The sequence below is a fragment of the Grammomys surdaster genome, unplaced genomic scaffold (assembly GCF_004785775.1).
Source record: "Grammomys surdaster isolate TR1022 unplaced genomic scaffold, NIH_TR_1.0 99, whole genome shotgun sequence".
Taxonomy (NCBI): Eukaryota; Metazoa; Chordata; class Mammalia; order Rodentia; family Muridae; genus Grammomys; species Grammomys surdaster.
Window position 1 is genome coordinate 215966 of NW_021604578.1, and position 22928 is coordinate 238893.

A 22928-nucleotide genomic window follows, 5' to 3' on the forward strand; every position below is an offset into this window, starting at 1 on the left:
AAAAAAAAAAAAAAAAAAAAAAAAAAAAAAAAAAAAAAAAAAAAAACTACAGGCAACTATGAAATGCTGAGGCCAGGAGAAAACAAATCTTCCCTGGAGAAGAGCACACCAACTGCTTCTCCCAAACCACACAGCCTGCAAACACACCTACGAGTAACATAAAGGCTGGGCAGGTTGTATTCATTTAGGAATATAGATTTATTACATTTACGTATATAACAACACTTAATGGGTTGCTGCCCTCCAGACAGCTGAATGCCTGCTCCCTCACTGCTGATGTAATAGCAAGGGGGCTGAGAATTCTTTCTCACCTAGGTTTGGCAGGCTTTCCCCTCACTGATTCTTAGGTTTTCAGTCCATTTGGATACATACCTAGACAAACAGAGCCTGTCTGAGCCTACATAAACTCCCCGGCACAACATTTCACCATCACCTACCTTTGTTGGCCATTTCCCCACTCTGCAAACTTGTTCCTGCTCTTCCTCAGCAGGCTTGCCCTCAGCTCTCATCTGCTCTTCATGGCTGTCTGTGGCTGTTGAGAGCTTTCACTATTAAATCTGAACTGTACTCTTTGTAGAGGAATGTTAATCCAGCAACATGGCTGCTCTGGCAAGGGATCACATCCAAAGACTACATTCCAGGTCTGTGTGATCCAGCTGGAATACAGACACACCTTTAGTCCCAGGAGACCGAGGCAAACAGATCTCTGGGTTCAAGGCCAGCCTGGTATAGAGCAAGTTTCAGGTAAAGAAAAGCTTAGGTCCCGGCACAGTGGCACATATCTTTAATCCCAGTACTCAGGAGAGAGGCATACAGATCTCTGAGTTCTAGTCAGTCAGATGGATTGAGTCAGTGAGTTGTTGAGAGGTAGTAAGAGCACTGGAGTGGAGTTTGTAGAGTTCAGTCCGTAGAGTTCGGAGGCAGTCTTTACCAGGATAGTTGTACAAAGACAGACTGCAGAGAGAACAAGCTAGACACAGGTGAAGACAATGAGCCAGAGAACGAGGAGCCAAATGATTACAACAGATTAGTTTGAGGCCAAGCAGAGCAATTCAGTAAGAGGCTTAGAGAGAAGCCAGATTGAGTCAGTCAGCTTGGAAAGGAGTTTGAGCCACAATGTTGAGTTGAACCAGCCAGCCAGAGTTCAGAAAGAACTAGAAAGGGTGAGCATACTCAGCAGTGAGCCTCCCAAGTGAGTAAAAGTTACTTTTACAACTAACTCTCCCTGTAACTGACTCTTTGTTTCATTTACCTTCCTCTCTGTCTATGCACTCGATTCTTTACAGTGGTGAGACCAGCGCTGGGAAGAGAAGGAAGAAAGTCTGCTTGCTATGCTAGCTCTACTGGAGAGATTAAATAGCAAATGGCCCAAGGTACAATTCTGCACATTAATAAAGAAAACTGGAGCCGGGCAGTGGTGGCGCACGCCTTTAATCCCAGGACTTGGGAGGCAGAGGCAGGCGGATTTCTGAGTTCAAGGCCAGCCTGGTCTACAGAGTGAGTTCCAGGACAGCCAGGGCTACACAGAGAAACCCTGTCTCGAAAAACCAAAAAAAGAAAAAAAGAAAAAAAAAAAGAAAACTGGAAATTAACTTCACAAGATAAAAAACATATAACTTTCTTCTTATACATCTGATGTAAGAAATGGAATAGTTAAAAATTTCAAAACTTCTTTATTTTAAAAAATGTATACACACAGATACACTAAAATTTACAAGCTAAGCAAGATATAATCAAAGTGAAATCAGTTCTGTACAAGTAACATTTGCAATTTCTTCAGTTTGTAGCAATTCCATACTAGTAATTTGAAACATCCTTAGGACTTTGTAATACTTCCATTTTTCACTTTCTAGAGAGTGACAGAAGATAGTCAATATCCTGAAGGATTTCAGAAGTTCTTTTCAATGCTACCGATACACTCTCTTCATTAGTTGCTTCTAGCAAAGTTTCTGAAGATCCTGATTTAGAGTGATCAGAAGAACACTGTTCATTCTTCTTGCTGGAAGTCGGGTCAAGGACACCACTGTTTTCCAGCAGCCCTGAATGACTTAGTTAAGGTGCTTTCCCCTACATTTTTCATTACATGATTTGAGTTTTAGAAAGCTTGGCTTTGGTATGAAAATGATATTTCTCAGTTGCAAGGAATATCTATTAAATTCATGATAGCATTAGGATTTCGGAGTTTATGGAGTCTAACCCTTACGGATGAGGAAACCAGTCATAGTGCAGGCAAAGCGGGAAATTATGTGTGTCTGGATGGCAGTTTAGTAGGAAAGAAAAGAAAACCTCAGTAATATTTCTTAACTACATTTGTTAAGAAAATAAAAAGGGAAAGGGTAGGATGATAGAGTTATAAACAATGAATGTAATGCATTTTTAAATTAAAGATCTAGAATAAAAAAAATTGACTTCTCTTACAGAACTAATTTATTATTTGGGTAAGGTTATATAACTATTTTTCCCCAATTAAAACAGTCCTTCCTGGAGGGGAAGAGGGAGCTCACAAGACTCAGAAGTAGGTAAAACACACACTGCCCAGGAAGTATATGAATCTTACAAGGATCAGTAAGCTCCTAAAAGTTACAAAATTCACAAAGTCCCTTGCCAAGGCCATATAAACACTAACAGTTGCTGGCAAGAGGTGACTTTGAGTAGGTGAACTACTTGTAGGTTGTTCAGGGAACTCCTGAGATGCAGTTTTATGAGTTGTCAGACATCCTCAGCTTTTAGGGGATAGCCGCCTTTGAGTCATCATGCTTCTGTAAAGATGCCCCCAACCATACTCCTTTAAGTAATCCTAGGGAATTCATTAGTTCACTATGCTCGACTTGGGCAGAATTGTCTCTTTGGTCTATTGTTGGTCCTCTATATGGGGTGAATAAATGTAGGATCATATCTCTCCAGGAAAAGTCACACAACAGTAAGATTACAGAAAATAAAATGACAAAATAAATTCAGATGAAAGGGTTCATAATAAAGTTATAGATATATATATTTTCAACAGCTATAATTTAAATTATATATAAGAGAAAATGTCTTCAAAAGAGACTTTAACCCTAGCTCACCATTCCTTACCCAATTCAAACATAAAAGTATAAATGTTAACATAACAAGAACATATCTTAGACATCATCTGACTTAACAAACTCAGCAACATGTATGTATGGACTCATAGTCATAAAGCGTAGTCACTCCTCAGCCCTGACCAGATCGGAGTATTTCTGAAGGATAATCCATTTCTGTAAAAGGATACAGTTAAATTTCTGTATTTTCTCAAGCTCAGAAGCAACAGACCTATGGAGGATAAAGGGTGACAAGAATGAGCTCTTATCACATATACAGAAAGAGGCGGGAGATCAAAGAGCATGAGGACTGAATAGAAAACTGCAGCAGAGCCCCTAATGTGAATGTCATGCCTTGTCTTCCCTAAGGTCAGCATACATGTGTACTCAGGGGATAACTCTGACTTTACACTGGGTTCTGAGGACTGAACTTAGGTCATGAGCCTACGCAGCAAACCTTTACCTACTGAACCATCTTTCCAGCCCTTGTGTCTTGGTCACTGTTCTGTTGTTGTGAAGAGACACCACGGCCAAGGCAAGTTTTATGAAACAAAGCATTTAACTGGGGGCTTCCTTATAGTTTCAGAGGCTCAATCCATTATCATCATGGCAGAGAACATGGCAGCACACAGGGACAGGACACTGGAGCAGTAGCTGACAGCTACATCCTGATCCATAGACAGACTGAAACCTCAACATCTATGCCCTAGTGACACACTTCCTCCAACAAGGCCACACCTCTTAATCTTTCTGATCCTTTCAAATAGTGCTACTCCCTGGTAACTAAGCAATCAATATATGAACCTATGTGGGCATTTCTTTTTTTTTTTTTTTTTTTTTTTGGTTTGGTTTTTCGAGACAGGGTTTCTCTGTGTAGCCCTGGCTGTCCTGGAACTCACTCTGTAGACCAGGCTAGCCTCGAACTCTCGAACTCAGAAATCCGCCTGCCTCTGCCTCCCAAGTGCTGGGATTAAAGGCGTGCGCCGCCACCACCGCCCGGCTTATGTGGGCATTTCTTATTCAAACTATTATGCTAATATTTTTAAGTATTGGCTCTCATTCACAGGTTAAGTTTACAGGAAATGTAAGTACCAGTTTTCTTTGAGAGTAGGTGAGAGATGTGTGGACACCTGTCTTGGATGACTTTGCGTTAGTCTTCTGCACCATGATATTACTGATGCCACATATCTGGAAAGAACATAATACAAATATTTGATAGGAAAGCTTGTTAATTTATATAATTAATATGTACGGTAATAAAAATGAATTATCATAAAACAATACTTGGGTTCTAACTTACTGGGGTAGTCAAAATAACCTTGAACTTCTGTATTGAATGACATGTGTTGGAATTATAGGATGTGTCACCACACCTGCTTTTTTTGTTTTGTTTTTTTGTTTTGTTTTGGTTTTTCGAGACAGGGTTTCTCTGTATAGCCCTGGCTGTCCTGGAACTCACTCTGTAGACCAGGCTGGCCTCGAACTCAGAAATCCGTCTGCCTCTGCCTCCCAAGTGCTGAGATTAAAGGCATGCGCCACCACCGCCTGGCACCACACCTGCTTTTATTTTTTTTTATTCATTTTTCTCTACCTTGCATGCTGGGGATGGAACCAGATCCTGGTCTATGCTAAGGAAATGCTCTACTATCTAGCTTAACTCCTAGCCTAACTTTGTATGTTTTCTACAAATACATAAGACATGAAAAACTTCAACAAGACAGTTTTGAAAAAAAAAGATAAAGAAAAGTTTTAAATGAGGCAATAAAATTTCCTTAATTGTATTCACTAGACTCAGATGAGGCAACCTTTTTTACATTATTCATAAACAGTAAAAAATTTTAACCTATATTATAAAGGAAACACCTAAATTAAAACACAAAAGGAATACTTGCACTTCATTTAAAACTCAAATGTAAACAAACGTCCTAACTTTTTCCTTTTAGTTTTTCAAAGTGAAGTGAAATTCCTTAATTAATATATTCTTTTATATATGAAAATACATTTCCATACTCCACAGGAGCGTTTACATACTAAGATTTAAGCTTGGGAATGCCCATTAGAGCATACACACGTATATACAAGCACACACACACACGCATATGATGACATGTAACTTAATGAATGAAACAAGCTTAAAAATGGAATGATCTCAAGTGACAGAACAGAACAGTCATTAAAACATTTGCTAGATGTGCTATCTTCTTGAGAGAAATTATTTAAAATAGCAACTAAATGCTGGAACATTTGGACCAAAATAAGGCCATCCAACAGAAAAAGAAATTCAACAAATTAAGCAAGCAGTCTGTGGGCACTGACAGGTCAGGCCAGGCTGCTGTCATGTCAGGACTCCTGTCCAGGCCAGCTGGACAATCAAGTGGGACCCTTAGACCCTGTGGAGAGGACTGAGATGCGCGAGAAGATAAGGAGGCACAGCAAGTCAAGCAGTCTGATCAAGCTGGCAAAGATTTTATTGTTCACACAGGTTATATACTCTGAAAACAGGATATGGGGAGGAGTAGGAAAGGAAAGAGGGCTTTGCAGGTGGAGGAAGCTGGCTGCAGCTGTGGGGTCTAACTAGATTATACCTGTTGTTCTCACAAAGCCTTGCCGTTACCAGGGGTTCTAAAAACATCTATCTAGCAGGATGTTGGCTAAATCTAAAGATCTGGAGGAAGGGTTACTAAGGTGGGTTACTAGAGGCCTTGTTTGAAGTTCTGAGAACTGACGAGTGAATCATGGAAGGTAAGCAGAAAGAAGAATAGTAGATAGGAGAGCCAAGGGTGAGTGTTTGCCAAGAGTAAGGCCATGCCATGGCTTCCCACAGACTCCTACAGATACAGCTCCTGCAACTAACAGTGAGCTACATTAACTGAAGAGTTATATTCCTAAAAATCTCAGTTTAAGCATCATCTCAATTAAGAATAACCATCAGCTAGTTTTTAACCATCACAGAAAACATACAACTTCTTTGTGGTCATTTGTAAACTACCTTTCTTTCAATTTCGTTAAGGAATTAGAATAACTGGCTAACACAACTGATCACATTCCACTCTCCACGGCAAGTTGTGTTGGAGACATATTACTTTGAAATAATCAATTGCATGCAAACAAATGTTTAAAGCTGACTTGATTTACTTCATTATGTTAAATCTGAACACTATGAAATATTGAAAAACTAAAGCTACATGTAAGATTTAAATTTTATTTACACTCCAATAGTTAAAATGTGAAGATAAAATTGCTCTTCCGTACCTTTCATACGCTCCAGGATGCTCAGTTTGAATTAATTGATCCTGTCCATCAGGAAAAGTTAATCTGCACCAACCTAAGCTGAGACCTTGATCTACCTTAAGAAGCAAAAAGAAGAGGCAAGTTTTATCATTCTAAAAGTAAAAACGAAAACTTTAGCAACCTATTAAAAAATAAAGGAGTGGATGAATCATTCAAATATTATTTTGAGAATTTAGAGACTGTACTGTAAACGGCTCGTGGTATGTTTAAGTCATTGCCCACACAGGTAGCTATCAGAAAATAAGGATGCTGATCGCTCTTGTTACAATGTGTATACACACACACACCCACACACACACACACGCACACAATTTGTCATACTTTTTTTTTTTTTTCGAGACAGGGTTTCTCTGTGTAGCCTTGGCTGTCCTGGAACTCACTCTGTAGACCAGGCTAGCCTCGAACTCAGAAATCCGCCTGCCTCTGCCTCCCAAGTGCTGGGATTAAAGGTGTGCGCCACCACTGCCCAGCTTGTCATACTTTTTATTTGTAATACTTTTATTTTTTTAAAAAAGATTGTTTTATTTATTTATTATATGTAAGTACACTGTAGCTGTCTTCAGACACCCATGTGAGGGCATCAGATCTCATTGCAGATGGTTGTGAGCCACCATGTGGTTGCTGGGATTTGAACTCATGACTCTAGGAGAGCAGTCAGTGCTCTTAACCACTGAGCGATCTCACCAGTCCCTTGTTACACTTTTCTAATTTTTGCTAGGAAATTCACTGAAGTTCCTAAAACATCTTGACCAGATTTTAGATTTAAGAGGTTTGGTCCCTAGCACTCAGATGATGGCTCACAAGTGCCCGTGATCCAGTCCAAGGGATTCCGATCCCCTCTTTTGATCCCAAGAGCTCTTCCATTCACACTGCACATAAACTCAGACAGGTCCACATAAATACACAGAAAAAAACTAAAAACACGACAATTTGAGATAATGTAGTACTGTTTTCTGTTCTGTTTACTATAGATAAGTAACCAATCTAGATATCCTTATGTCTAGACTATAAATGACAGACCATAGCTAAGAATAATGTGTTATATTTGAAAAAATCTAGACTATAGGTTCTTGAGTGTTTTTGTAACAAAGAAATAATATTTGAGAAGACAATGTTTATCTTGATATTAATAATATGTAATATATGCAATTATTTAACACCAATATGGTGTCTCATAGGTGACAACTGAAAACGCTGTTTAACAAATTTTACTGAGTGAAACAAATGGATTTCAGTCTTAGGCAACAGGTCTCCAACTGTGGGTTGTGACCCCACAGGGGTCACCTATCAGATATCCTGCATATCAGGATATTTACATTATGATTCATATCAGAGCAAAATTACAGTTATGAAGAAGCAACAAGAATACTGTTATGGTTAGGGGTCGTCACCCCATGAGGAACTGCAGTAAAGGATCACAGTGTTAGGAAGGCTGGATCTCAGGCAGACTCACTCGTCTCTTTCCAGCAAGGGAGCTGAGATCCCAGTTCAGCGTTAGGGTGACGCCATCCACAAAGACAGCATGGACCTTGTCATCAGAGTAGGCAAGGAATCTCCCCACACTTGGGATGAGCGATTCCTTCAGAAGTACAGGCAGGATATTGCTAACATTTACTCCAGGTGCCTAAAACCAAGTAAACAAAGACAGCATAAGACAGAGTTTTCCATGAAAAAGATTTCAGTAATTATTAGTGAACTCTGAAGCAACTCAAGAGTCTTATTCAGAAGTTGAGTACTATAGAACTCTTACCCATATTTTATTTTTTCAAGAATTGTACAGCCAAACTGTCTACCTAATAAGATTAAGTTCTTTTTTTTCCCAAAGAGGAGGGGGTTTATTCAGGGCAGAGGGCAAAGGTGGGGAGAGAAATGGGAGAAGATGGCAGAGATAGAGGAGAGAGGAGAGACAGAAGTGGAGGCCAGCCATGACCACGTGGAGAGAGGGGGAAGGGAAGGGGGGAGAGGTGAGGGGACAGAGAGAAGCTAGAGGCAAGAGAGCAAGAGAGCAAGAGTAAAGATTAAGTTCTTATATCTCTGTAAGCTACCATTCTGCTATGAAGTTTACATAGGCAAAAATTATGAATTATAATAGCATAAAGGTGTATAATCAAATTAGTATTGATTTAGAAATACTAATGATTTGAGAATCATTTCCTCTAAGGCATGATTAATGGGTTTACTTTTACATTTATAAAAATGTAAAATATACTATTATGGTTTGAACCGACAATGCTTTTACATAATCTCAAATTCAATCAATTCTCATCTCTCCCTCCTCATTAAAACAAAGAAGCAACCAGCTGAGCATGGTGGCACATGTCTGTGATCCCAGCACTTGGCAGGCTAAGGCAGGAGGATCTTACGTTTGAAGCCAGCCTGGGCTATGCAGTGAGCTCAAGGCCAGCCAGGGCTACATATCAATATTCTGCATCAAAAAGCCAAAGAGGGGAGGAGTGGGGGGAAGCTTGTATAGCTCTGTGATAAGAGTGTGTGACTGGCATGCTCTAAGCCAGATTCAAATCCCACATGGTGGCGGTGAGCGCTTATGTAGATAAAGTATCTATGACACTGAAAGGACAGCACAGGGACAAAGGGTGTGCCTAACTGGCCTACATCTGCAACGCCTGGGACTTAAAAAAATGTACACAGTAGAAGCCGGATTTCCCAATTTGTCTATGAGGTGGATATTCTTCCTTCCCTCCCTCTGTGCCTCCTTCCCTTTCTTCTTTCTTTGTTTCTAAGTTTTCTGAGACAGGGTTTATGCTAGCTGGTTTTATGTTAACTTGACACAAGCTAGAATGATGGGAGAGAAGAGAACCTCAATTGAGAAAATGTACTTTTTCTTAATTAGTGATAGATGTGGAAGGGCCCCGCCCACTGTGGGTGAGGCTACCCCTGGGCAGGTGGTCCTGGGTTCTATGAAAGCAGGCTAGGCAAACCATGATCAGCAATTCAGTACGCAGGGCCTTTCCATGGCCTTCTGCTTCCTGCCCTGCTTGAGTTCCTGCCCTTTCTGCCTTTGATGATGAACTGTTACATGGAATGATGAATGAAACAAACCCTTTCCTCCCCAGGTTGTTTTTGGTCATTGTGTTTTGTTGAAGCAATAGAAACCCTAACTAAGCCAGGGTTCCTCTGTGTAGCCCAGGCTATCCTGGAACTCATTTGTAGACCAGGCTGGCCTTGAACTCAAGAGATCTGTCTTCCTCTGCTTTCCAAGTACAGGAACAAAAGGTGTGCACCACTATACCTGGCTCAAGGTAGGTATTTTCCTGAATAAACAAATTTACAAAGAATTTCTCACATGACTTACATGAAAGCAGTTTGAATGTGCAAGTATTAATCCAAACAAGAAAACAACTAACAGTCTTGCTTTTAACATACCGTTTTCCAGCAGCATACACGGTAGTTGTGGCTTAGTGAAAGTCTTATCCTGGCGCAATGTTGAAGAATTCTGTGAACATGAAAAATATTCCCTAAATGTTTGTAAGTATTGACATTTCCCAGTATTTCCAAACACCTGGTTCTGTAGTACAGTGCTTTAGCAACATCCTGAATTGCCATGTTACAGTTTAGATGACTATGGTATCTCACTTTCCCAGAAAGTATTAAGTTCCTGGATGGGAACTCACCATCACTGCCTTCTGCCCTAAACATAGCCAGCTAAGGCTACTCCTTAGCCTTTTAGCAATGAAGGAACTCTATAGATAATTTTTAAAAATTGTTTACATTAATTAGTTGTGTGTGTGTGTGTGCACTGCCCTGTGTGAGTGTGCAGGCACGTGTGTCATGGTGTGTGTGTAAAGGTCCGAGGAATCTGTGGATTTGGTTCTCTCTTCCCACCTTTATGTGGCTTTAAGAGGTCAAGCTCAGACTACTCAGCTTACACAGCAAGTGCCTTCCTCAGCTGAGCCTTCTTGCTTCTCAGATGTTCTAAAGAGGTGACAGAGTCACATGCCTAAAGACTTAGCGTACTCTAAAGATGGCAAAAAAGCAGTCAACTATGTGTAGGAAATGAAACGGTCACTTCTGAGCCTGCTAATCGATTTGGAAATTGTTTACAGATAACGTCATAAACACAAATTATTGAATTCATTATTGTGCTTTCTTAGTCAAGAGAATTTAAAAAGAGGTGAAATAAAGAATCAACCTATTCTTTATCTTTAGTTCACTCTCATAAAGCTTCATACTCTAGTAAGTAGCAAAATTTCAAATGTATCTTCAAATCTTCACCTTGACTGTAGCGACTGTAAGGGATGCTATACTGATCCGGAGGACAGCATTCTCGTCCCTCCCAGGACCTGCTCACTTCCTATATGGAAGTTTTTCCATACTTAAATTTCAAAGCCAGAAATGCACAGATCATTTTTAAATTATGAGACCAGAAAACTTGTCAGATTTGTAGCAACGACACATATTTCCATTGTACCACAGAGCCTTAATCTTACCCTGAACCAGAGGAAACACATCAAGGTATTCCGATGTATAATTTTTTGGTCAGATGAATGTCATAACTCACCTGGTTGCCTGTTTAATCAGAGAACGTACAGAGAAGAGATTTCCTGGTCTGTCTGGAGGAAGGTTATTTACGGAATAAGTTTTCTCTTCTCTCTGAAAGTTTAAAACAAGCAAACAAACAAACAAACTCAAAAAATCTGACCCTTAGTACTTTACTATGTTTTCCTTGAGGTATATATGTATATATGTACCGTGGCTGTTTGTATTACGTCAACTTGGGTCCCCAAAATTGTTTACATGAGAATCTGACACTGAGGGACCCTGTCCTCATTTGCTTCTGGTTGGAAAATAAAGTTGCCAGCAGCCAATGGCTGGGCAGGGCAGACAGAGATATGACTTTTAGGATGGCAGGCGAGGGACCGATTCTCCTATCTGGCTCCTATCTCCCAGTAAGGAATGTAGTCCCTAAGTGGCTGCAAAAGCTGAGGCTGGCCCCTTCTTCCTCCCCTAGCCCACAGCTATGATAAGATGTGGTAAATGGCAGCACAACATCTCCTCAGCCTGCAGTCTGCAGGTGCTGTCTATTGTGGTACATCTCATTTCCTGCCTCAGCAGGAGCTGCCCCTTACAAGCTGTCTACGGTGGTGACACCTTTTCTGCCTCAGCCCATTGCTATCATGAAACACCACCACAGGAGCTGTCCCACAGGAGCTTGTCCCAAATGGCAGCACCTCCAGCCCCAGCCCCTCAGCTCCCAGCAGCCCCACAGAGATAGTGCCTCAGCAAAACCAGGCTGTAGTCAGGAAGGACTTCCTACCCTAATCCATGGGCCAGATGCAAGGAAAAAGGGTTGGTTGGACAACCCCCCCCCCAAAAGCTCCACCCCTCAAGAAGTCCTATATAAGCACTGCCCTTTGTCCAATTCCCTGCTGCCTACCTCCTGGAGCAGGGGAGAATAATATTATATAGACAGCAAATTTCCCATACTATGACTTTAAGAAGAGCTTTATATCGAAAATCTTGAGTTTTCATAGTTAGCTTACCTTTTCTGAGTCTTCTTGACTTGAATAATATGTAAAATAGTTACCAAAATGAGCCCCTTCTGACTTGAAAACTGATCCGTCTCCAGGAAAAATCTCTATTGAGTTTACATTTTTATGGGTAAGCCTAAGGTAGAGAAATGATTGTTTTGTTTTTCTAATTAAGACTAATGCATGCACGAAAGCAACCATTAAGACAATAAAACCCCAAACAAACAACAAATCAGACAAAACCAGAGACGTGGGTAATTCTGAACCGAAGAGAAACAGAACAAACGAAGTCCCTTGTGTGTTTACATCAACAAGTAAGCTCAGAGCTTCTAGGATTCACAATCCTGTCTTCATATCCCCAGTGCCAACCAGAGTGACTGGTACATAAAGAGTCATCAAAGCAATGTTGATACATAGAAGTTAAATATCACACTTATAGGTTCTGAAAATAAGATTATTCTTCAATAAATATAACTGGTGTAATTAGTACCTGATGGATGAGATTAACTATCCATGTAGGACATGACACATGTGGCAACCAGGTATAATCAAAGCATTCTGTATACAATTACTGAGAATTATTTTTATTAGAAATTACTTTTATTAGAACAGATATAAAAGATATGTCTTTCATATCCTGTTGGGGCCATTGAGATGGCTCAGCAGGTAAAAGCACTTGCTGCCAAGCCTGAGGACTTGGTTCAATCCCTGGGACCCACATAGTGGAAGGAGAGGATGTCCTCTGACCTCCACATGCATGCTATAGCACACACGTGTTGGCACCCCCAATAAAAAATAAATTAAGCTAAGAAAAATATGCTGTCAGAGCATGTGGGTCTTCATACAAGACAGGAGAAAGCCTCTGGCAACCAAAACCCATCAGGTATTTAGCATTAGTCATGGAAAGAAGACTGCATCTGGCCAACACTATCCTGACACTTGACAGTAACTCTGCTGTGGGGAAGGGAGAATGCAGTGGAGTAGTGCAGGCCCTGAGCAGCCAGGAAAGGAATGACTTTCTTTGACTGAATCACCCTTAGGCTGATAAGATGCTCACTAGGTAACACAACTAGACCTTCTCAGATCCAGAGGATACCCTAAGCCTCTGGTACATTCCATTCAGCAGCATGACCGAATCTCAGTGGCTTTGTAGCTGCCATGTAGTCTTGGAAAGTTGGCTAATGTGAGCCCATAAGACCTCTGTGCACACTAATAAAATTAGTTTTGTGACCTGTAAAAGTAAAAACAATACACAGTGGCCTAGCTGACCCAGCAAAACTGTTTATAAGAGTCGGTTTGCAAGTATAGTCTCATATCATATCTTAACATACGTAAAATAAATTAATCTTAAAACTAAAAAAAAGAAGCAAACAAACCAACCTCCCGGTGCAACGTGGGGAGGAGCTTTACCTGTATGTAACACCATTTTGCCACACCACCTTCACGAGCTCAGGATAGGAATATTCTTCTGTATCAGACTGTCTCTGTAAAAGTGAGTCACAGAAGTTCCACCTGTGAAAAGTAAACTATGAGAACAAACGCTGCTTGTTCAAAGTAACTGCTGCCAAAAGTCAACAAAACAGTGCCACCATAGTGACGCTCCCTGCCTTACTCACAAGATCAAAGAAAACATACCGCAATGCCCGCTAGAGACACTTCAGAGCAAGTCCTGCTTTGCCACGTGTCTTTACAGTAGTTCTCAGTAACCTCATTAGTGGATCTCTGCACGCTATACAATGAAATTTTTCCTAATCTTTAAAACTGAGCCTGAATTCACACAACAAATCCCCACTGAGATGTTTACAGTAGGCCAGGCATCGTGCTCAACACACTGAGAAGTTAATTTCCCCCAAAGCAGGTATGTTTTCTGTCCCCACTGGAGACTTCCATGTGACACTGTAGTAAAACAGTAATCACCAAGTCTAAAGAGAGGGAGCCAGTGAGTGCCAGGGGTATGAACGAGACCTAACGTATCAACAGTCAGTGAGACTGCGCCCAAGGAGGAAGGCTTAAGCTGAGACAAGGGAAGGAGAGTGTGTGTGTGTGTGTGTGTGCCCCCCCCCTCCCGTGTGTGATGCTCCCGATGGAGCAAAGAACAAGGGCGGGGCAGGAGGGAAGGAGAGCCAGAGAGAGCACACATCCGGTAAGCACAGGGAAGTCACGGACAGGAAAGATAGCAGGGGTGAGAACTATAGAGAAGGAGGTGACCAGATCATAGAAAACCTGATGAGCTGTTAAGGAAAATGGACTTCAACATAAATCCAGTCAAAGAAATACTTAATTTAGGAGCATAAAATCTCTTCTGTCACATATTTATAATCCTGGAATTTCCAGCTTTAACTGGATATTTATGGCAAACTCAAAAACTATTCCAATATTTTAAGTAAAAATGTGTACACAGAGACAACCTAGGATCAAATTTCAATTCTATAAGTGCTAGGGATGTGAGTTGTTTGAATTCTTTATCATTTCTAGATCTTAAGTTCCTCTACAAAAGATCACAGTAATTCTTTGTTTTGTTTTGTTTGTTTTTTGTTTTTTGAGACAGGGTTTATATGTATAGCCCTGGCTGTCCTGGAACTCACTCTGTAGACTAGGCTGCCCTCGAACTCAGAAATCCACCTTTCTTCTGCCTCCCAAGTGCTGGAATTAAAGGTGTGTGCCACCACTTCCCCCCCCCCCCCCCCGCCCTGTTCACAGTAATTCTTGTAACAGTGTTACTACACCCAATATATAAGGACACCAGTGTCTCACAGTAAGTTACTTTACAAAAAAAGTTATTGTATCATTTATACAAAGTTCATGTTGCAAATTTTTAACTATTAGATTATTCATCTTTGAATGAAAGTAAGTTTTTGACCTAGCCATGAAGAGGTCTCTATATACTGGACCCTTTTGAAAAAGGACAGACCTTTAGTCAGTTAACTAAAAAATGGGTAGCTTTGGGGCTGATATCAGAGGAAGAAGCCATAATCGAAACTCTGCAGGTGCATGCTCTAGCCGGGGTCATGGGCTCCAGTGACCAGACATAGACTCCCCTCTTGGCTTTCTCCCAAAGAGCTCTGAGTAGGCTCCTGCTCTTCCATACTTTAATGAGCCTTTTAAGGACAGTGACCTTCATGAGCTACTCTACACTAAGGAACGACTCAGTTTAGTTTGCTCTGTATTGCACTTAATGAAGTATCTAGTGTAGAGTTAACCTTCCCCAAACACTTCTCCTCCACAGAGAGTAGGAAATGCCAACATCTTTGCTAGGGAAATGATTTACTATCCCTTAAGATTAAAGATCTCAGTTAAGTAAACGAGCTTAAGAATAGTAGCAGATGTGGCTGGGTGTAGAGGCGCACGCCTTTAACCCCAGCACTTTTTGGGAGACAGAGGCAGGAGAATCGCTAGGAATTACAGGTAGAGGTTACTTAGTGAGATCTTGTCTCAGAAAAGCAAAATCAAAACCAAAACCAAGTGATGCTTAGGGTAGAGACAAGTTCTCCCAAACCTTGCTCTCTGCAACAAACCATTCTTGCTTTACCTGTGCATGTGTGGGGCAGGGCAGCTGAGTGACAGGGCCCTGGGAAGGATAGAAACCTCTTGTCCTTTTTCTTCAGGATTGTCAGAAGTCACAGTGTTACTCGCAGGGAAATCTGCGTCAACTTTGGATGCAGCAGGAACTTTGTTATAAAAACGAAGTGCTAAAGACAGAGGGTATTTCCACTGGTCTGGACAGGAGGCGACAGACCAAGCCTGCTTTACCCACGCGTGTACACATCTGAGCTTTGTGCCCGAGGAAGGCAGCTCCTCCCCCTCCTCAGTTTCATTCACACAACATATGTTTGCTGAAGCGTTTTTAGATTTCAAGATCTGGTAGTGAGGTTCGTTTTCTTTATTCCTTAATCTTTGTCCTGATAAACTTCCACATCTGTAGACTTTGCTGGTCTTCCCAACTAGTTTATCTTTTGGGACGTGATTCTTTGTTTCGGGTAATATTACAGATGAATCTGGCCTCTGGCTCACTTTACACAAAAAATGTACCGTAAATTCATGCTGAGATCTGGGCAGGCAAAGGTATGCATGTCCATCCAAGGATGCTATCTTCACTTCACCACTCTCTGAGTACGTGGTGCAGTCATCTCTGTCAAGGCTAGGCCATTCGACTTCCGAGAAATCAATGAAGATATACTGAATTGAGAGGGGACAAAAAAACCCCATGATATTTTCTGTTAATGTTCAATTTTTCCATACTTTTGATATTAAAAGTCTTATGTAAGAGAGTAAGGAAGAGTTTTCATACTTGTGTTTTTTACTACCTAGAAAATGAAGACTGGAGTCAATGTATGGTTTTACAGACAATACTGAATGTTAATAGTATTTCTCTTAGAAACACACACACACACACACACAAAGAAGATTAGCTCTAAGCTTACTTTGATTTAGAATGTTCAATGAGTTAGGGAGAGATGGATTTGCAGACTACTCATCTCAAAAATCTGATTTGAAAAAGAGCAGCCATAAGGAGGTGAAGGAGAGCCTGGGCTGGGCTGTGCTATATAAAAGCAGTTGGAACTTACATGCTATGAAACTATTGTCAAAGTCACTGAGACCACAACACAGAGGGCACCAAAATAAATGCAGCATTTTTTAAAGTGTCAAGAGAGATCGGAGAAAGGTGAGAATTATTGTTTAGGGTGGCTTTGGAATTACCAGGTGAACTAAAAAGTCACATGAAGCACCTGCCCTAGAAGGCAGGCAGCACACTGTTACCTAAAATACATTCTGGGTGGCTTTAAAAGTCATTTCAAACAATTCAAATACTCAAAAGTAAGCTGACCTTAAACAGCACACTTAAAACAGTTAACTCTCTCTGTTTTTTTTTTCATACAGAAATCAACCACACTGTATACAGTATTGTGATCAATTATTGTATAAAGTTTAATACTTCAACTCCCATCTTTATTAAACCTTAATTTTACTAAAGTTCTTGTCAAGAGAGCCCCTTTACAGAGCCATCCATGTCAGAATACTCATCTTAGGGGCAGTGACTGATGGGTAACCTGTGGAAAGAGAGTCAGGGAACTCGAGCCACAGTCCAGTGGCCACACCACAGCATCAGCAGCAAATGACACCATGTCAACGAATACAGTTCTTCAAGAGACACTGGGGAAAAGCTTCTTACGGCTCCTCTGCCTGCTAAGGTGTGCATATGAGGGGTCCTTCACAAAGGTGTAGGTGTTAAGGGTGAGGCCTCCAGCGGGTGGCGCTGCTGAGAGGAAACTGGATCATGAAGACACTAAGGTCGGCTAAAGATTAATCCATTTATGAGTTCTCAGCTCCAGAAAAAGCAAACTAGGATCATACATTAGTAAGCACACAGTTTACTAAAATTTGTATGATGCTTAATACTGAGACATATGAGAATAAAAAAAGTCACAAATCTGAAATGCTATAATCCTTGACTATAAATATCGAGGAGCTAAATTACGTAACGTCTACGCTCCTTAGCCTGGTGAACACAGAGGCCTGGACACCCTATCGTATGTGCTTATTTCTAAGTGCTAAACCGTCTGTTTAATTAACCTATGCTCAAATATTACTCCTAAAAGTGTGGTTTTAGACAAAAATCACCTTTTTCCTTTCAGAAGGTACGATGCTTTCAGATAAAAAAGGGCACGTAGCTGAAGAGTTTCGAAAATCGAGGGCTCGCTGTAGTTGCTCCTACAAAAAGAAATGTAGCCTATTTGAAACTCAGTTTAGAATGACAAAAGTCCAGCGCCCTAGCTCCCTCCACGTTCTAGCAGCTCCAGCCACCGCTCAGTATTAAAATGAACACTTTAGCCTGGCAGTGGTGGCCCACGCCTTTAGTTCCAGCACTTGGGAGGCAGAGACAGGTGGATCTCTGTGAGTTCGAGGCCAGCCTGGATAGCAGAGTGAGTTCCAGAACAACCAGGGGTACACAGAGAAACTGTGTCTCGAAAGTAATAGACAGACAGACAGACAGACAGACAGACAGACAGAGACAAAAGTGTATTTTTGTGATATTACTTACTCGGTAGTTGCTAATAACAAAGTGTGTCCGTTGGCGAATTCTCTCTGGTTGTTCTAAAGGATGTGTTGAGGGAGGAGGTGCCTTTTCAAAGAGAAATTCAGAGCCGCAAGGAGAGAGCTGCAGTGTGGAACCATCAGCGTAGTTCACTTGGACCGAGTCATCCTCATAGAGTACCATTCGCACCGCGGCTGCCATTCCCACGCCTGGGTATGCCGCACTTCACAGCACGGACTGCAGGAAATGGGGACACAGCAGCACAGGCAGCTTCCTTAAGGGTCGGGAGTTCGGTCAAGCTCAACAGGCATATTTCCTAAGAATACAGGGCAACACACACACAGGGCCCTGTGGATCCTCTTACCTCTGGGATCTAAAATAAACTTCCTTAACAAACTGCCTGAGTAACCCATAGGACTTGACTCAAACACAGTCAAAACATAAGCTGGAAGGCACAGACAAACGTTTTGTGGTTTACTGTTCCTCAAGTTTAATTTTGTATCTGATATGCTCAGCCTCTCGTTGCAGATGAACCATTAATACCTTGATAAGAAAAATATAGCAATTTGGGCAGGCATGGTGGTTCCGCACGGGCAGATGCTTGCTATGCAGGCCTGATGAACTGAATTGTGTCCCTGGGATTCACCGTGGAAAAGAGAACAAAGCTGTAGCAAGCCTGCACTCATATATCATACATACACACATACAATAATAATAATAAATAAAAATAAAATAAATAAAAAACATAGCACATCAATGTTAATACACGCAAAACACAGGTATGGAAAGCATAGTAAAAGCAGTTGTTTTGGGGGTTAAGAAACTGAAAGTGAGAATAAATTGAAGAGACTGGATTAACTACTTCCTTAGTGCTGGACTGGGGAGCGATGTATTCTGGCATTTGTATTCTTTCATGGTCTTTTCCCTTAAGCTTAACAGTTTCAAATACTCCACTATTTGCCAGGCAGAGATGCCTAGGGATGTCTGTAAAATGAGCAAGTTACAGGACTGTTGTAGGTTTAAGTGAGAAGATACCCTTGGCAGTGCCGGGCATTATGAAAGCCACCTGGTAAGGTCCCAGTCAATCAAACACAATCCTTCTGTATTATCCTCTCCTGCCAGTCAGTCTCATCCGTCCAAAGCAACAGGGAAACACTGTTCCCCAACTTCATGTCAATTTCCTATCGCTAAAGCACAGTAAACCCCTCCTTGCTAACACCTCTTACTAATCTTCATCCTACTACGGCCTGGCTTTCTCCTCTGAGACTCCAGTGGCATCCATTCACAACGGCCATCAATCTCTTTGTGCACGCAATGTCTTCAGACCTCATCCTATTAGACTTAGTCAGTCTGTGACAAAGTTGTACATCATCCTCTCTTCCAAAGTCTCCCCCCTCATCCTCCTCCAACCCCCCCCACTTTGGTTTCTTCTCTACTGCCACCTCTGTCATTACTTTAATCATTCTTATTCACTGCTTAAGTCAAAGATTCTCCAAGACCTTAACTTAATAAAGATGGTTACTTTCGTCCTCACCTTTTTTGGTTCTTAAATATGCAAATGAGGTACCCACAATTCAGGCTACTGGTAACAGCATAGACTTCTACGTCTTTGTTCCATAGAGAAATGGAATCTGATTAAACTACAACAAAAGCACTCCCGCCAAAAGCAGACTTCTGCAGCATCCCCTAAATCCATTCTTTAGCTGGAAGCCATCAACCCTAGCCATTCACACATAGAATGAGATCAATAATCCTACACTACAGCCTGCAGAAACCACACAGGCTAGCCCACCACTCTCTCCAAATGTCAGTTCCTAATTCCCTAGTTCAGATCACTTGAATCATACTGGCTTTGTAAAAACTGTTCTTGAAAGAAGGTGTTTTCCATCTCAGAATCTTTGCACTGTTCTCTCTGTCTAGCTTGTCATCTCCTTGGCTTATCACACCACAAACTCTTTGTCAGAACTCACATCTCAACACAAGCACTGCTTGCACAAAGGCTCGACTTTATCACCTAAGTCAAACTACTCCATAATTCTTAGCCTAGCGTATCCTTTGTCCTCATAGACATTATCAATATCAATAACTCCCACCAGGATAGGAACGCAGACAAAATGGACCTCTCCTGTCTTATTTACAAATGTATCACTGGGACCTAAAATAGAATTAGACGAAGAAAGCTGTTAGGCAAATATACTTTCATCAAATATAAAAACAATAAATGTTTAATTTCTTCCCCTTGAGTTTACAATGTGTTAATGACACCTGTCATCATGATGTTTTCTTCCTGTAACTTTCTACTGATTTTTCAATCTCGCTTGAATTTGGCCCTTTACCTCTCTTTCTCCCATTTCTTCTCTCTTCAGTGCATCTCTATATTGCTGTCACAGGTATCTTCCCACAAGTAAGACCACAGTAACTGCTTTACGTCACTTGTTTACGTCCTTGCAATGTCAACAAGCAAATATCACGATAACAGAGGGCGAGATGTATGCGCACACATGCATAGCTCTACCTGGTATTTTAAGAGCAAATTGGTGCTTTGCATTGTTTTAATTCATGTTTACACGCTAACCATTCAATACATTAGGTCTGGGGGATAACGAACTGAAAAACCTCATCTGTTCTGCATGTTGAAGGCTCGTTTTTCAAAACAAACTGTATAGTTACCCGGGGCGGGAAAACACCCTCATCAAGACCACCGTCAAACTTCTGACACTTACAGGCCGTCGCGGGCTGCGAAATTGTTTTCCACCTCGAAAGGAGGGCAACCACGGCCTCTGACCGACCTCTATTCTGCTCAAGTGGCAGGAACTGTGCTGTTGGCGACTGCTTCTCCACGGATCCCTCAGTAATATATTAACTACCAAGATATTTCTTGATGAAGAAAAATAATCACATCTACGGAAAAACATGGACACAAGAAGTGTTTCGATTGAAACACCAGTTCAGTCCTCTGGGGCAGCATCGGCGACCGGAGGACCAAAACAAAACAAACAAAACACAAAGCCAGGCAGCAGTTTGAACCTCCCGCACCGAGGGAAAGGAGCCGTCTCCGGAAAAGTGAAGCCGGAAGTCCCGCCTCTTCCATTACAAAGCGCAGTACCGGAAAAAGACGAGTTTTTTCGGGCGGTCTCCACCTATTGGGTGTTCAGTCTCCGTGCGGAAGTGCTGAGATTCTGTCGCAATTAGGATTGTAGACCAGCCCTCTGCCCTACCAGGCAACACTAACACAAGGATAGGTGTTAGCGGAGTTTTAAAATTCTTTAAAAGTAATCGAAGACAGAAAACGTCTTCTAATTCTTAATTTATTGCCGTTAGACATGCCTACCAAGTCAGCAATGTACTCTGCGGATTAACCCAATTCATTGGCGGGTCAGGATGGGGCTTGGAAAATGACTGGAAAGACGAAATAATCGTTCGATTAGTTGTTGGTGTTCCTAAGCTAAAAATATAGCGATCAATGAGAGAATATAGTCTGAGAAAATATTTCCACTAAAATCTGAAGGTTAGAGTTTTGGGGTTTTTGTTTTTGAAACAGGGTCTGTGTAAACCTAGCTGTCCTGGAGCTCTGTAGACCAGGCTGGCGTCAAACTCTGAGATCTACCTGCCTCTACCTCCCTAGTGCTGGGATTAAAGACGTGTTCCACCACCTTCCTGGCTTTGCCAGGCTCAGAGCCCAACAGTAAGCCTCTTCTAATTTACTGCCAACAGAAATAATATGGCGTCCAGAATATAGACAGTGTCCACAAGACACTCTTGGTAGTCAAGCAGACCTCCTTGTGCTGCCATATTGCTCTCAGTATGACCATACGCTCAGAGTAAGGGTGGACAGATCTCTCCACAAGGACATTATCCATATGACCATACCTCCAGATCTGGAGTTTTAAATAGGTACTTGCTAAGTACAAGCAAAGGTCAAGGCTCTGTGTTACAACTCCAAGCTGTCCAAGGGAAGGATGATTTCTCTTTAAAGGGCATGATCAGGGAGGAAAGAGGCCTGAGGTTAATAGGGCCAGGTCATTATGGAGCCAGACTTGAAGAAACTTTCTGATTCTAAATTTAAAAGTCTCCAGGCAACTTTTTCTTTTAAAAAAGCTTTATTAGGAATACTTGTTTAGTACAAAAACTTTAAGCAAAGCTAGCAGCATCGAGAGATTGGGAAAACATATCTAACTCTTGAATTAACCATCATTCGAAAAAATACTGATATACAAACTGATCTCAATCTTAAGACATCTTTGGACAGATAACAGTCTTATTTCTTAATGACGTGTGACAGTACACACTATACATTGCATAGTTGTTTTCTATCTCCACCCTTTCCTCTCTAATGTTCGGGAACACAAATAAATTTCAGAGACATGGGATTTCATGTGTTGAAAGGTTACTGGAACTGCTGAATGGGTTGTGGGCAGCAAGGATAAACAAATAACTAGAGAACTCCTAGAATGTAGGTTCTCAGCGCTAAGAAGACAATAGCTCCAGCAGGAGATTTAATTATATTCTTGGGAATTACTGGAGTTCATTTGATGAAAATTTAAGATTTGATTGGAATTAGGAGATGCCCACCCGGAGATCAATGGCCATTATATGTTAACTTAAGATTTAAAAGAATGACCAAAGAAATGTGACATTAGAACATTAAGGGGGTCTGGGGAGATGGCTAAGAACACTGACTACTCTTCCGGAGAACCTGAATTCAATTTCCAGCACTCACACAGCAGCTCAAAACCTTCTGTTACTCCAGTTCCAGGGGGGACACTCTAATCTGGCCTGAGTACCAGGCACACATTGGTGCAGACACACATATAGGCAAAATGCCCACACATACAAAATAAAACAATTAAAAAAAAAAAAACTTAGGTAAAGTAGGAGATGCCCAGAAAAGTGTTTGCAGAAGAATATAAAGAGAAAGCAAATTATTCTTAGATGACTAGATGCTTTTAAAATGTTGGTGTCAGTATAAAGAAGGCAAGCTGATAACAGATTTATTAGCTTTAGTGAGGCAGGGGCCAGGAACGCTTTAGTGAGACTGCATATAGTGGGAAA

General features: G+C 41.3%; 1 protein-coding gene across 3 annotated transcripts in view; it reads right to left on the minus strand.

The window, feature by feature from the left end:
- Positions 1–20940, minus strand: part of CUNH5orf34 (chromosome unknown C5orf34 homolog) — a 27171-nt gene extending 6231 nt beyond the window's left edge. Inside the window, exons 1-13 of one of the 3 annotated variants that reach the window (XM_028783931.1) lie at positions 20600–20940; positions 17883–18113; positions 17462–17551; positions 15372–16018; positions 13253–13354; positions 11855–11978; positions 10873–10964; positions 9738–9807; positions 7807–7977; positions 6315–6409; positions 4155–4250; positions 3254–3294; positions 1654–2039 (exon numbers count right to left, since the gene is read on the minus strand). In XM_028783931.1, the coding sequence (XP_028639764.1) occupies positions 1843–2039; positions 3254–3294; positions 4155–4250; positions 6315–6409; positions 7807–7977; positions 9738–9807; positions 10873–10964; positions 11855–11978; positions 13253–13354; positions 15372–16018; positions 17462–17551; positions 17883–18077 (1920 nt within the window). In that variant the 5' untranslated portion in view covers positions 18078–18113; positions 20600–20940 and the 3' untranslated portion in view covers positions 1654–1842. Of the gene's footprint in view, positions 1–1653; positions 2040–3253; positions 3295–4154; positions 4251–6314; positions 6410–7806; positions 7978–9737; positions 9808–10872; positions 10965–11854; positions 11979–13252; positions 13355–15371; positions 16019–17461; positions 17552–17882; positions 18193–20599 lie in introns of those variants that run through there. The other 2 variants (XM_028783933.1, XM_028783938.1) reach the window with 2 other exon arrangements.
- Positions 20941–22928: the final 1988 nt, after the last annotated feature.